We start from the raw sequence: 15,156 nt of genomic DNA on the forward strand, positions 1-15,156 counted from the left end.
AAAGATCCATTCTGCCAGGACCACCTCCCCTGCAGCCCTGGATCACATCTATTTTTGGTTCTTGTGGGGAAAAAAACCAACTCCTGTTTTATTGAAATGTTTTGTTTTGAAATGACTAGTCTTTACCTGTAGGTGTTTCGGGGTGGAAAATGAACAAGTCAAACTAGAGAAGTTGCAGTTAACTCAAACTAGACTCACTTTTTTTGTTTTGTTTTGTTTTTCCGCTGAGAAATAGTTTTCATGTGATAGAGCTGTGCCCGATGCTTTGGCTATTACCTGAGAAATGAAACCTCCCTTTACTCTTCCAGCAAAAATCCACTTTCATGCTCACCCAAGCTGATTTTAAGGACTCAATACTATAAAAGAGGGGCTATAAAAGCCCACTGGGACCAAATGCCTTTCTGTGACATTTCAGGAGGACGATTACACCTGGTGAAACAATTTAAAGCCGTGAGGGATCACTGAGCATGAAACATCTCTGGGACACAGGTTCATTTTTCCATGCCTTACGAACAATATGGAAAGCTCTAAAAATAAAAAATCCCTTCCAGGACCCAACGGTCCTCACTGTGATAAAAAGAAAAAAGGTTGAGTGATCTCGATGAGCTGCAGTTTGTTTTAACACTAAACAACTTAATGCCTTTGAGACGCTCAGGAATCCAAACACCATCTCCCCCGTCATCAGTTCACCGTGGTGACATTCAGAGGACAGCAGGAGCAGGAAACAAGAATGATGTGTTTTTTGTCTCATAGCTCCACCTAGTGTTCAAGGACAGGAAGAGACTCGCACAGTCAGGTCCAAAACAAAGCAACACACAAATAGCAGTAATTAACAACCCCACACACACACACACACACAGAGGCTTTTTGAGCGGTGGATCACAAATGTGTACATAAATTAACTTCTAATAAAGTGTATCAGATTATGTTGAGTCTATAAATCATCCAAACTGTTCTGCAAATACATAAAAAATGTCATTAAATGATTCCAGACCTATGTATGCCAACCTAACAAATCATCATGCCAAGAAAAAAACACACAAATCTCTGAAACTACAGCCATGACCTGAGGCTTTTAGATAGAAGTTTATCTGATTCTGCCCAAATTCTGTGAAGCTACTTAATTATTTAACAACCAACATTAAACCATTAAGTAAGTTAGATTATTACAACAGTAAATTAGACTACATAACAACAAGCACTCACCCCTTCTTTCCACTGCTCGTGAAAGCGTCGCTACACAGCTGCGAGAGGTACGACACGGCAATTAGCCGCCATTATAGTGGGTGAGTACCTTTCCACCGGCAGCAAAGTGTTAGGTTTTGGACACGCCCCAGAATTGAGAGGACGCTATCATTTCCTGTTAAAACCCCCGTAGTCGATGTAAACAGAACAGAAAATAAACCACAGACCTTATTTGATACATGCAACTGTCTTTCTCCTTGCTTATAATTGTGTGCAGAATTTTGAAATTAGATGTAATTTTTACAAATATAATATTGGTGACCTCACAAGTTCAACAAAGACAAAAGTGTGGGGACCCCCTTGGGGGGGTCATGGAACCTAGATTGGGAACCACTGGTCTAGAACCGCCCCTGCACTAGCACTACAATAAACACAATAAATGTCTGGAAAGAAGATCACAATAACAAAAACACAAATGAGGACCAAAATAAAACTAGCATAAACAAAAAGACCAGAAGAGGGACACAAAACCACCACAAGAACATAAATTCAGTTACACACACACACACACACACACCATTCACCTATTAAACAAACACAACCTGACCCAACGTTTTACCACAATGCCTTAAAAGCCACAAACATAAATAAAACTTTGCTCTAGACAAAATGAAATAGCAACAGAAATTGACAGGAGCAGCAAACATGTCATCCACCAGCAAGACGGAGCAAAAGCAATGAAACGCAGTCACATTCATGAACTTTCCACCAATCAGCTTCATGATGACAGACTCCAGCTCCAGTTACAATCCCTGGTTAGCAGAGCTGTAGTGTTTTTAGGTCAGAGCATCAGACTCGCCTGTGACCTGCAGTAAAAAGGTGTTTTCCTCACCGTGACAAAGCGCTTATGACGAGGATGATGGTTAGAATCGAAGGGAAGGGCGCATCCGGTTGCTCCCGTTATGGTGCCCCGGTCCCCCTGTGTGCGTGGATCCGCTCGTCGGAGCTCCACCGCCCCGGTGTCCTCCTGCGGCCTCCGGCTGAAGATCAACCTGAGTCAACCTCACCTGTTATGGACGAGCGCCCCCTAGTGGAGCACAGACACGCTCATTCATCACTGAACTCCTACCGGGAGGTCCCTCAGGTTTCCACAGGCTTCTCTCCATTTAAACTTTTGTATGGAAGACAAGTGAGAGGGCCTCTGGACCTGTTGAAGGACTACTGGGAGGATCCAAAGTCAGAGGGAGACAACGTGGTGGCATACGTGGTCACGATGAGGGACAAGTTGGAGGAGATGTCAACCTTGGCCCAGGAGAACTTGAACACAACCCAGCTTCGTCAAAAGACCTGGTATGACCAGAGATCCAGGGAGAGAAGTTTCATTACGGGACAAAAGGTACTGTTATTGCTTCCTACTAGTGACAATAAATTACTGACAAAATGGCACGGACCTTATGAAATTGTCAGAAAAGTCAGCAGTTACCTATGAACTGTTTATGCCAGAGAGGTCTAAGAAAAAGCAGGTTTTTCACATCAGCCTGCTAAAGGAGTTTCATACCAACGAGGACCCTGTACGGCAACAGTTCCTAGTGCGTGCTGCAGTGGGTGAGGAAGCGGAGGAGAAATTCTTCCCAGTTGTTGGGTCAGAGACTGCTTTGGTTGACCTTTCTCATTTGTCCCGTTCTGAGCAGGAGGACACTGAATCTCTGTTAGATCCGCAGATCATACAGGAGATTCCTGGGTTTACATCGCTGGTGCAGCACAAGATAAGAGTCAAGGAGGACACACCGCCCTGGCAGAGGAGCTGCAGGATACCTGAGCAGTTGGTGCCCGTCCTGCAGAAAGAAATAAAGTTCATGCTAGAGTTGGCACAGTTTTATTATTTAATAATATTACAATTTTACTGTCCATATGAATTTATTTATTATTTATTTTCTTACTTTTGTCATTTATATTAGCTCTTTTATTTTCATATTTTTACTCATTTTAATCCAGTGTTTTCTCTGTAGGGGCCCTCTGCCCCGGGGGCGGTGGTCGACTGTTGCTTCCTGGGCGCTCTACAGGTAGTGTTTAAGTGGAGGTGGGGGGCTATGCTCTCCGTCCTCTGATCGCCCTGACTTAGTGTGGAAGACCTGATGCTGCTGGGGCAGACGGCTCCTCTGATGGTGTTTCCTTGCCTTACCTTACTTGGCTCATCTGGACTCAGCCAAATATAAAATTTTACTGGTGTGTGTGTGTGTGTGTGTGTGTGTGTGTTTGTGTGTGCGTGTGTGTGTGTGTGTGTGTGTGTGTGTGTGTGTGTGTGTGTGTGTGTGTGTGTGTGTGTGTGTGTGTGTGTGTGTGTGTGTGTGTGTGTGTGTGTTAATTGTTTTTAAACTGTTATGGGAATTTGGGGTCATTTTAATTCTGTAAAGCACTGAGTAGCACTTTGCGTGAAAAGTGCTTTATAAATAAAATCTGATCTTAGGAACAAATAAATTCTTGCCATTGTGTCATGTTTTAGAGATCCTGAAATTGTAATCAACAAGTTCCTCCTAGTAAGAATTCATTTTCCTACTATCCATAATGTCCATTCCTGATATAAGAATGTTATTATGCATATGTGGAATGTTGATTTCTACTACAGATCTATTTCTGGAATACATATTCAGCCTGCTGAATAAATGTTAAAACGGCTTGCCACACTGCTGTGTTCTCTTTCAACGATGTATTCAGTGGGTGAAGAAATTTATATATATATATATTTAAAGCAAAAAATAACATTTTAAATGCAGTAATTTTAGAATGCTTGTTATGCAAAGCTAATTGTTGTTTTTGTATTTAAAAAGGAAAAACTCCACACAATGAGATGAATGCAAATGAATATTATTGAAAGAGTTATTGAACAAGTAAAACGGTTTTTAATTCCTGGTCACAAAGTGAATATGCCAGAATAACTCCTTGTATTGGTCACACACGTTACTTCTTCTGTCTTTTGTGGATGTGCTGGTGTCTTTTCAGATTCCCAGAGAGAGTAAAACATTTTCCACACTGGTCACAGGTAAAGGGCTTTTCTCCTGTGTGGATCCGCTGGTGTTTATTCAGGTTCCCTAACTGAGTAAAAGCTTTTCCACACTGGTCACAGGTAAAGGGCTTTTCTCCTGTGTGGATCCGCTGGTGTTTATTCAGGTTCCCTAACTGAGTAAAAGCTTTTCCACACTGGTCACATGGAAAAGGCTTTTCTCCAGTATGGACACGCTGGTGACATTTTAACTCTGATGGAAAACCAAAGCACTTTCCACACTGGTCACAGCTGTGCAGCATCTTCTTCTTGGTAGGTTGATCCAAAGGTCTGATGCTCAGCTCCTCCTGAACTTTCTCATCTTCTATGCAGGTTGGGTTCTTTGAAAAAAAAATGCAAAAATAAATTAATTAATAAATAAAACAGTTAATCCAGTAACATTAAGACATGTTTTCTCACAAAGTCATGTTTACATTAGGAAAAACATAAGCAGATGAACTAAGATCTGTCATAAGACATTGACACAAAAGTGTCATAACAGACACAACATTTATAATTATAAAGTTGTATAAAAGGTTGGAATTTTGTCTTCATTCTTTTTCAAATGCTTCAGATGTTTCTTAGCAACCAGATTTCAAGGTTGTGTTTATGCTAATGCATTTGGCAAATGTGTTTATCCAAAGCAACTTCAATGAACGTCAAAAATCTCAGCTCCACAGGTGAAATCAACCAACCTTTTCCAGTGACGTCATTTGCCTATTAGTCTCACTCCACTCCTCTATCCAGGAATCACCTCTGGGATATATTTAAAAAAAACACACACACACACAATTCATGTGAAGAAGTGCTAATAAACTAGCTATTAACAGATGTGCCCATGTTTAATTGATTCTGATAAAAATGTGATGGTAGCAATGCACTCAGTACTTTTATAATAAATAAAATCTACTGATTTTCTTTTAAAGTTCTCAAAGACAGCCCAAATCACCTCTGCTATTAACATTATTCTGCTGCAGACATTTCATGCACCAATAGCAAAGATTTGTAAGATAAAACTGCTAAAATCCAAAGCTTCCAAAAGTTAAAGTTTCAGACAGCTGCTTCAAAGGGGCAGAGTGGAAAATCTGACTAAAAAGTGATGTTTTCTTACCGTTTCTGGGAAGATGTTAGTCTGCAGGTGGAAATGTCCTCTCACAAGTCCTAGACTGTCAAGGGTTTGGAAAAATGCAGCATTATTTTCATGGTAACTAATGGCTACAGTTGAAAATTCCAGAATCACTTTTAAAATGAAAAAAATAAATAAATAAATTTTAGAACTTTTCCCATGTTTTTCTTTTTCCGCAAGTCACCTGCAAATCAACTTTGTTTTTGCAGATAAACTATATAAATGAGTGTTTAATCATGCTGTAGACACGTGTACACAATCAGTTTGCACTTTAGTGCATCTTAGTTAAAATTTTTATATCCTGTCTAAAACTGTCAGTGTTGCACCCCCTTCAGGTAAAAACTCTGCACTGCATTTGAATTTAAATCTGCCACCGCTATTGGCTAAGAGGTATGCTATGATGTAAACTGGTACATCATGATGTCACAATGTCGTTGTGAGCCTATGTGTGTGTGTGTGTGTGTGTGTGTGTGTGTGTGTGTGTGTGTGTGTGTGTATTTGTCTGCCAGACAACAGCTTTTGTTGCATTTTTCAAAAAGGAAGTGGAAGTGGAGTAAGAGTCTGGTAGGGTTGACTTGCTCTAAAAACAATGACTTGGTGGAATTTGTTATGGGTTTTTGTACAACCTTGGTTAGTTTTGAATAAACACTAAATAATTTATATTAAATCTTAATACAGTCTCACCAGAATATGGTGTTTTTTAGACACTGAATTTATGACATAGAATTTTTATTCTGTGTAATTAAGTATTTTAATATTTTTGACTTAAAACACACAAACAAACATTTTATCCGTAAAATTACCGCAGAATTTTATCTTCACAAATTCAACAAAATGTGTGTAACCATCAGCAAAAATTTAGCAGCAAAATTTCAACAACAAATGACGTGACCCCCTTGTGACCCAAGCCAAAGGAGTCATCACTTAATCAATAATTACAATTATTTCTTCTTATATCAAATTTTTATGATTTTTACTGTAGTTTTACCTGTTCTATTAGTTTACCACATTCAGCTACAACAATGGCTGGTTGATTGATTGACTGAAATTTAGAATAGTTTCTTTTTTTCTTGAGTTAGTTTGGCAATAAAAAGTCTGTTTATGAGCTTATTTTAGTTATCATTGTTGTTTCATTCTGATGGCTTTTACTTTCTGTAATGTTTCTACCCCATTCCTCCCCCTTATCAAAACTCCTTTCAAATTAAAAGTATACATTTAAAGTTCTTGACTGTAGGGCCTGGTCCAGAAACAACGATTTGCAGCATGTCTCTTTTGTTTTGGAGCCTGGGTTGACCGCGGGGGGAACTTTGGAACACAGGGGACCAGGTTTCGGATTGTTGTTGGGGTTAAACTTCCCTCCACAGGATTTCCATCACAAAAGCCTCCTCAGCAGTGAGCAGACGTGACCTTGGGGCCTGTCAGGCACAAACTGAGGTTGTGAATCCACATGAGCCCCTCCCCATTCACGTGCAGGCCTAATAGGTCGCTGTCTATCACACCAAGTAGCTGACCTCTGCCACACCTTTTACTCCTCTTACATCGGCCACATTCTCTTTATTATGCTGATCTAATGATTGTGAAGGGCAATCCAGAAGGGCTTCATTAAAACGAGGTTGGCGTGCCACACGCTCAGCCAGGTCTTTATGCACCACAGGTTCCAACAGACCACACTGACAGAAAACTCTTTTTTTTTTACTCCTACTACTGTTATTTTTCTATATAAATCACTATTGTTGGTTTTACATTTCAAAACCCACTCTTCATACTCTTTCCCTCGTGTCCACTAGTCAGTAGCTCTTAAGGTTACCTATCAAGTCCATCCAAGAGGCAGTAGTATCTGAAGTTGATCCTTGCTGTTGATAGTTCCATATAGGCAATGTCCAAATGCACTTGAAGCCAGTGTACAAAAGACATGTTGTTAGGCGGTTTCCATGTTTGGCCTATGAATGTCTTCATTGCAGTCAATCCTGAGCCAAATTGTACTGGTTTTCTCCGTATGGGATAGCCTTGAGTCATCATTTAAACCTCTCAGGCTCAAAATAAGTTTTGATAAAAGGATAAGTCCTTCAGGGGTACTTCTGAGTTAAAAAATGCTCATGAAATACGTATGTTGAGTAACCAGGTAGGTAGGTTTTAACGTTGCAAATCTGCAACGCCTGCCTCCAGAGGGTTAATACATGAACAACAGGATTTAAGGGGAGAGGAGGACCACTCAAATCATTCCCATACAATATGAATAAACAAGCCCAGATGCTCAAGGATCTGATGCAGTGCCTATTTTGTGTCTAATAATTGGTGATTAATAATTGGCTCTAAGGCAAAATTTCATATGTATATATTAATTATTGTGGTTTTTGAGGCCCTCTCAACGTTGCGTTAAATTTTCACCCAATAAGGTTTATGGCCCTGGGTAGACAAATTCCTGTTTGCTCGGAGATGGTGGTGTTTACATTTTGAAGGAAAGAAACAATCTGCTGGACTGCCTGAATAAAAAAAAGGATGAGTATGTTAGGAAAAAGTTAAGTCGGTTGCTTAGTGGCGAAATATAGACATTGGTAGCCTAGACATCTGGACAAACGATAGCAGTATAACAGTCTAGTATATAGTCTAGCCATGCTTCATTATAACCCGTACGTCTACCATTGGCTTGACTATGTTTAGACTGGGCAAATCACGGCGTTTTAAGTTTGTAGGAAGGCCATGTTTTTTCACCACTACAACAAAGCTTCTTTTTTTTTTATGATGACAGCACAGCTGCGATGGAGCAAATCTACAAAGATGGTGGAAGCTCAGGGACGGCTTTGGTTTGATACTGCTTCGGTATCAACTTTGTATGGGCTTCTTCTTCAACACTGTATGGTGGACTGCCCTGTTGAATGATTTCCATAGCGATGAATACTTCACATTGTTCATTGCTCTGATTGGTCCTATCACTGTCCAACTTCATGCAGAGACAGTTTAAAAGACAACCAAAGATTTCGCCCAGACAACTGAGCTCTGTCTATGGGTCATGGCCAGACTATATATTTACATATATGGGATCGCTTACCAGGTTAAGACATTGGTGCAGTTACACACAAAACTGTAGTAATATCCTTTTGCTGCTACCTGATAGAAGTTTCCTCTTAGTCAGTGTAGCTCACCTGTTCTTCAGCTGCTCAGGGTGGTGGGCATCAGACTTGAACTATTCACTTACTAAAGCCGATGCTGAGAAAGAGGAGAAAGCAGGAGCAGATCATGAGAAAAATATAGCAACAAAAGTAAATACTACTGAGTGCATGAGTCTGCCAATTTATTTTTATTTTAAGGACAAAAGGATAAAGGAGGCAGGAGTGGTACAACATTTCTCTGAATTGTCTTGTCTTCTCTCTCCAGGGTCATAAACTGGTGACTTTGGCTTGGTAAGCATCCACTCTAGTTAACATAATAAAGAGGAAATTCAGTCTTGCTTACATTACACTCTAATGTTTTTTGAATACAGTAATCAAACCTTTTATGCTACACCTCAGGCCCACATGGCAAACCCTCAGGATACAAGTCACTCAGTCAAAACGATCATTTTCTATTCAATAAATCTCCCTGTAAACAAAACATGAACAGCACAGCCGGAGCCCTTATGTGTGTTATTGATTCGTCAACAATGATCCTATAGAGATGTGAGCCAGCGTGACATCCTAGGTAATTACCATTTAATATTTCTCTTTATTCAGAGAAATTCTGCCAAAATATACATAACTGTAATTAACTGAGGAAGACTTTTGAGCCACTTAACGGGAAATTTATTCCTCATAGTGAGTTCGCGAGTGAGCTCGCCCTCCGGCGCTCCTGCAGATCGACTCCTGAGAAGGCAGACGAAAAGAGTCATTACCTCTGGGTACGGGCTTATTAATCCAGACCGTAAAGCCTGCAGCTCTCAGTGCACTGTGTTTTACATTTATTGTGTGGGCTTTTAGCTGAGAGGGTTGCAATTATCATGCAGGGAAAATGCTTTTGTATTTTACACAGACTATTTGAATGAAGAGGTAAACTGGTGATCTGTATAAATACTGGAGGAAGTATCCTTAAGATGTGCTGAAAAATAAATTTCCAATTCCAGTGTAATGATCTGAAGTTTATATATTTATACACTGTAATTAGATCTAAGTATTATAATCAGAAGGGTTGTTTTTATCATCAGGGAGTTTACTTAAACACTCTGTATTGATTGAGAGACAAGAAAAGAGAGAGTTGGGATCATTTAAGAATCTTTAATTTCTATAATTATAAATTCTTACAATCTACCAGGACTATCTCAATGATGGATGTATATGGATTTGGATGTTTCGTGTTGGTGTGTGCGTGTGTGTGTTGTTCAGAATCTCCTGGCTGGCTCGCCATTTGTAATGATCTGAAGTTTGTATATTTATACACTGTAATTAGATCTAAATATTCTAATCAGAAGTGGTTGTTTTTATCATCAGGGAGTTTACTTAAACACTCTGTATTGATTGAGAGACAAGAAAAGAGAGAGTTCGGATTGTTTAAGAAGCTTTAATTTCTATAATTATAAATTCTTACAATCTACCAGGACTATCTCAATGATGAATGCATATGGATTTGGATGTTTCGTGTTGGTGTGTGTGTGTGTGTGTGTTGTTCAGAATCTCTAGGCTGACGTAGCGAATCTGGTTGTTATGACTAGGCTACCACGAGGCTTCAGAAGCTGATGACATGAGCCGCCATTTTGTGCCATGACCACGTACCTATGGAGTCTCCCGTGTAGATCAGGAAATGCCAGGTCCTTGGACCTCGGATGTACCGGAGCTGGTGAAACAGCGGTCGCAGCACTACAATGCCCGTCTGTGGGTCGGCTCCGGTAGCAGTCGGCAGGCGTCAGCAAGTTCACTCTTATTTTGAAGGATGTCATGTTATGACAGATGTCTAGTTGTTCAAACAACGGAAATTTCCAGCTTGACAATTCTCAGCTTAAAGTAGAAAGTACAGCTGGCCAGCCTGTAACTTTCTTAATGATGACGATGGAAATCCTTAGGACCTCCAAATGAACGGAACTGAGGTTAACATGGAACTGCGTATAAAATGGCGTTGCCTTGTTTTATATCTCCCAGTTGTTTATAATCTTAGTAAACCGGATTGGACAGATTAAGTAAACATCCCAGATTCTCTCTACGACAGACGAAAGTTCTGATTGGTTGAAAACAATGTGTCATGTGTTTCCATGGTAATGTAGATCAGTCTGTCTGGTGCAGTCCTGTTTATTCATTAAACACATAACTCATGACATTTTTATTTCAAAGATCATTCACCTGATTATTAATGATCAACATATGCTTTGATTAGCTTATCACAAATAAAGTACTTTGATTAATTCATGAAAAGCATTCTTCTTCTCTTCTTCTGTCTCTTCTCCTGGAATGTAAACATACTGAACCAAGCGTCCGACCTTGGCGATGTTACTGTGTGAAGGGGCAGCTGTTAAGGGCAGACAATTATAAAATTCATAACGCTACACCAGCAACGTTTCTAAGACATATGTATTAAGTAATTTATGCAAAAATGACTTTATTCCCAGATTTAACCAGTTTAAAAAAAACATGAAATGACAAAATGAGCATAAATGTAAACTTAACCATTTGTGACACAGCTCTGATTTTTGGAAGACATTCTTCAAAATTTCACATCCCAAAAAAAAAACTCAGGTTACAACCATCAACATAATATACGTGAACATCTTCTTTCCATAGGCTCCAATATCACTTTTTTGAGGCCAAATGGGAGGTGGCCACCACCGCCATTTTGACCGTGTCACAGGTTCTGTCAAGCCCAAACAATTCCACAAAAGGGAAGAGAGGTAGAGCTGAGGGTGGGGCTGTAAGGCTGGGATCAACTGATGACACCCGGTCGAACTAGCTACAAGCTAACCTGAAGCAAACCCAAAGCTAACGCGGAGGTGGGAGCTAAGCTAACGGAGGTAGCAACCTAGCTACAACCGGAGTTAACTGTGCACAACACCAGAGCTTCTGAGTCAGAGATACGCCGGGCTGACCGCTGGGTAAAACCGGGTGGAACACAGAGGTCTCCGAGACCTCCACAAGCTGGCAGCCACACAGCAGACAAGCGCCGCTGCAATCTGAGATGCGCAGAGCTGCCGCTGGGGAGAACCGGGTGGAAAGGTTTCCATCCCAGAGCTCCACAAGTCGGCAGCCCACGCAGCAGACAGAAGCCGCAATCAGACAGAGATGCGCCGAGCTGCAGGGAGACCCAGCCGGCAGCCCGCGCAGCAAACAGAAGCCGCGAAGCCAGGGGAGAAACGGGTGGAAAACATTGGTCTCCCGAGAGCTCCACAAGCCGATAGTCGGAACCCAGCTCCACCAACATGTTATATTTCAACCCATTTTCTAAAATGCAGCATTATGTTAAATGCACTGGGGTTTACCCTATTACATTTAAATTTCATGGTTAAACAGTACATGTTAAAATCTAAGCTCAGCTCAGCAGTGACCTAAAATACATAAATATAATTTTACTTACCGAAAAAAATGAAGTGGAGACTCCTTGGATGCTCTATTAGTGCAATTAATGCCACAGCAAGTCATTTTGTCAACAACTGCACAAAAAATATCCAAAGAAGAATACACAAACACAGTCTCAAAATGCCGGAGCAGTTTCCAAGCCAGACCGAGGCTCCACTGAGGCCTTTCCACGGAGCTAGCTCTTCGGTCACGTGGGCCTGAGGCGGCGGTCACGTGGGTCTGATGCTCATTAATTATACAGAATTTTAGGCTTTTAATACACTTAAACAGAAGAGTGAGAAAAAAAATCCCCCCCCCCCCCCCCCCCCCCCCCAGAGTTGTCATGAGTGTAAACTAGATAATTTAAACAAAAAACATGTGTTGGTACCAGGCTGTAGACATGTTTAATTCTGCTGTGGAATTGGTATTTTTAACATGGGAGTCAACGAGGATTTGCTCGCTTCTGACACCAGCCCCCAGCGGATCAAAGTCAAAAGTCAAAGTCGTTTTATTGTCAATTCTACCACATGTGCAAGACATACAGAGAAATGAAATTGAGTTCCAGTACACACAATTCAGAGATCAGGACAAGAATTGGTGACTGTGGTCCTTCGCAACACGAGTTGCGCTACCTTAGAGTGGAACTGCAATTTTTGGTACTTCCGGGTTTGACTCAATTTTAGAGCTGCATTGTGGGGGCTTGGTTACAACAAGAAGATAATCTCTGTAATCTGTTAACTGCCACCCTGGTCTGTGATCCTTTATAGAAATTCAGAACATAGCAATATGGAGCCTAAGTCTCCTCCCTTTCCGGTGTTGTGCCATAAATCAACTCGCTGCCAAAAAATGATTAGCCACCGCGGGATCGCGCACGGTTAGGTAATTGCATTTCTAGACGAAATTCCCCAGGATTTTGCCCTAAAACTCAGCATATCTAGCAATATGGACATTCAGAAAGCAGAGATAACCTCTTCCGGTACTTAAACAGATGTTTATCGCGGATATTAGTTTTTCCAGTTCGGAAGTTGTTTTAAGTGTTGCTATTTGTCTTAAACGTTCACAATGAAGATATATTAATCCTTTTTGCAATATTTGCAATTGAAAGATGGTTTGTGGTAAGAACTGGCTATCTTTATGTTACAGCCTTGATACTAAAAATAATGTAAAATGGCGCCCTGTATTGAATGTAAATGTTGTATAAATGGAAATAATTCTCCAGCGATTTGATTTTTTCCCCTTCCTTTCTTTAGTCCACTTGACATGGAGCCACAGTTAACTAGTTTGGGGCACATTTTCACTTGAAAAATAGTATTTAAACTGATCAAGCTTTGGCTTTAATGACACTGTGTAGGTTACTATCTATGCATTACGTTGCTCTATTTAAAAGTAACAAGATAAAAGCACTTCAGCACATAAAATTAAGGCCTAGTCCACACGTAGCCGGGGTTTTTTGAAACGAATATCCGCCCCTGCAAAAACTTGCATCCACACCACCGCATTTTAAAAACAAACTCTGTCCACACGTACCCGGATAAATACGTTGTTAAGGACATGCCAGACCTGTAGGCGGCAGCACTTCCCCCGTTCTTAACCTCGTCCTTCGTCTGTGGTCTTCCGCAAGGAGCAGTAATTCCGCTTGCAAAAACAAACAAGCAGAAAGCGCTTGGACAATTGATGGATCGGGTAGTGACAGAGCGCAGCTCTGAGGGCTTCCATGATGTCGGCTAGTGTAAACACAGGTCGCACACGTGATGTCAGCATTTTTTGTCGCGGAAAGTGACGTTGCGGACCTTAAAACTCCGGTTTTGTCCGTCCACACGCAGACACCCAAAACGGAGAAAACGCAGATCTTCACTTTGGCCGGAGTTTTTAAAAAGATCCGTTTTCGTGTGAAAAAACTCCGTTTTCGTGTGGATGACAGGCCAAAACATAGAAAAATATCTACGTTTCGGCAGATCCCCGGCTACGTGTGGACAGGGCCTAAGATTGTCACTTGCCAAATAGTGACTATACCCTCCTGTTTACCTATAAGAAATGCCTCAAAATATCTTTAAATTCTTTATTGATGATTTAATTGTAGACAACTAAAATGGCATTTTACTTGCCAAAAAGTGATTGAATCGCTCAGATTTTCATGGAGGCTACAGTTGACCAAATAAGGGTTTTATGTATTATCTGTTGATGTTATTGTACTCATACTGTCTACTGTATCATCATAAACACCCCAAAAATGGCAAAAAATAAAGATAATTTCCCTTGCCAAAAATTGATTACAGTGTCCTGGTCACCTGTAAAGGGTTAAATTTACCTAAAAATCATATTAGCGAAATTTAATTCAGGGACTTCATATGTGAAATCCATGGCATGGGTTTTAGCCCCTGTCAAGAAATGAACTAGAGGGCCCGTGATGACACCAAACACAGTAAGATGTTTTAATAGTCTTTATTAGCCTGAGCTATGAGGAGGTGTTACCAGAGGAATACTCAGGTAAGGGCAGTGTCGAAGGCAGGCGTGGGTCGAAGCCAGATCGGGACGAAGCAGGTACAAGGAGCAGGCTAGAGTCGTGGTGGCAGGCAGAGTTATTGGCAATGTTCAGGCGTGGAAAACTGATCAGGCAGGAAAACAAAAGGCTGGCAGATCTACTAGCAGGAACATTAAATAATGTGGCCCTGAATGGTTGGATGGCTGGTTCTGAAGTAGCAGGGGAAGCAGGTGTGTGTGAGATGAGCTGAGGAATCAGGAGCAGGTGAAGCTGATGAGTTAATGTGAGACAGGTGGTTTGGATGAGGTTGATGATAAGCTGGTTGTGGTTGCTGGGGAAACTGGGCTTGGCTGGAGCGGTTGGGGGACCAGGTGTGATGCATGAAGGCTGATGAGGTGAATGATGGTGCATGGAGGTCAGGGCATGGCAGGATCATGAACAGCCCCATTGACTTACATTCATTTTTTCGTTCTTCCGGGGACCCATGGTCCAGATGCAGATGGGCTTAGACACATTTCTTGGAAGAACTGTTTTATATGAGAATGTGTTGTGTCCTGAGTAGGCTCTCTGCCTGTGGAAAACCCAAGTTTGTTCAGCTCTAGCCCCAGTCTTGGTCCAGCACCTCTTTGGTGAAAAATAAAGCATATTTATTGTTTTGTTTACACCGTCCCTGCCACGACATCTTAGTTTTCCTTTGTCTTGTAATCTGAACTGTAAAACACATCACACACACAGCACTTGACATTTACCATTGCTTGAACAAAGAGGACTTAATCCGAATAGACAGCCGTATGGTTTCATTTATCGTGTTTGA

General features: G+C 41.0%; 2 protein-coding genes across 4 annotated transcripts in view; one reads left to right on the forward strand and one right to left on the reverse strand.

The window, feature by feature from the left end:
* The window catches only part of septin7b (septin 7b), a 537,254-nt gene that overhangs the window by 325,183 nt on the left and 196,915 nt on the right, over positions 1–15,156 (forward strand). The gene's annotated exons all lie outside the window — the stretch shown is intronic.
* Positions 4,035–5,426, reverse strand: LOC129163418 (zinc finger protein 22). The gene is made up of 3 exons (XM_054740867.2): positions 5,337–5,426; positions 4,921–4,981; positions 4,035–4,566 (listed from the first exon to the last, which is right to left on the reverse strand). The coding sequence occupies exons 2-3, from the start codon at positions 4,936–4,938 to the stop codon at positions 4,144–4,146; spliced, it is 441 nt and encodes a 146-aa protein (XP_054596842.2). The 5' UTR covers positions 4,939–4,981; positions 5,337–5,426; the 3' UTR covers positions 4,035–4,143.

This window comes from Nothobranchius furzeri, chromosome 5 (genome assembly GCF_043380555.1).
Source record: "Nothobranchius furzeri strain GRZ-AD chromosome 5, NfurGRZ-RIMD1, whole genome shotgun sequence".
Classification (NCBI taxonomy): domain Eukaryota; kingdom Metazoa; phylum Chordata; class Actinopteri; order Cyprinodontiformes; family Nothobranchiidae; genus Nothobranchius; species Nothobranchius furzeri.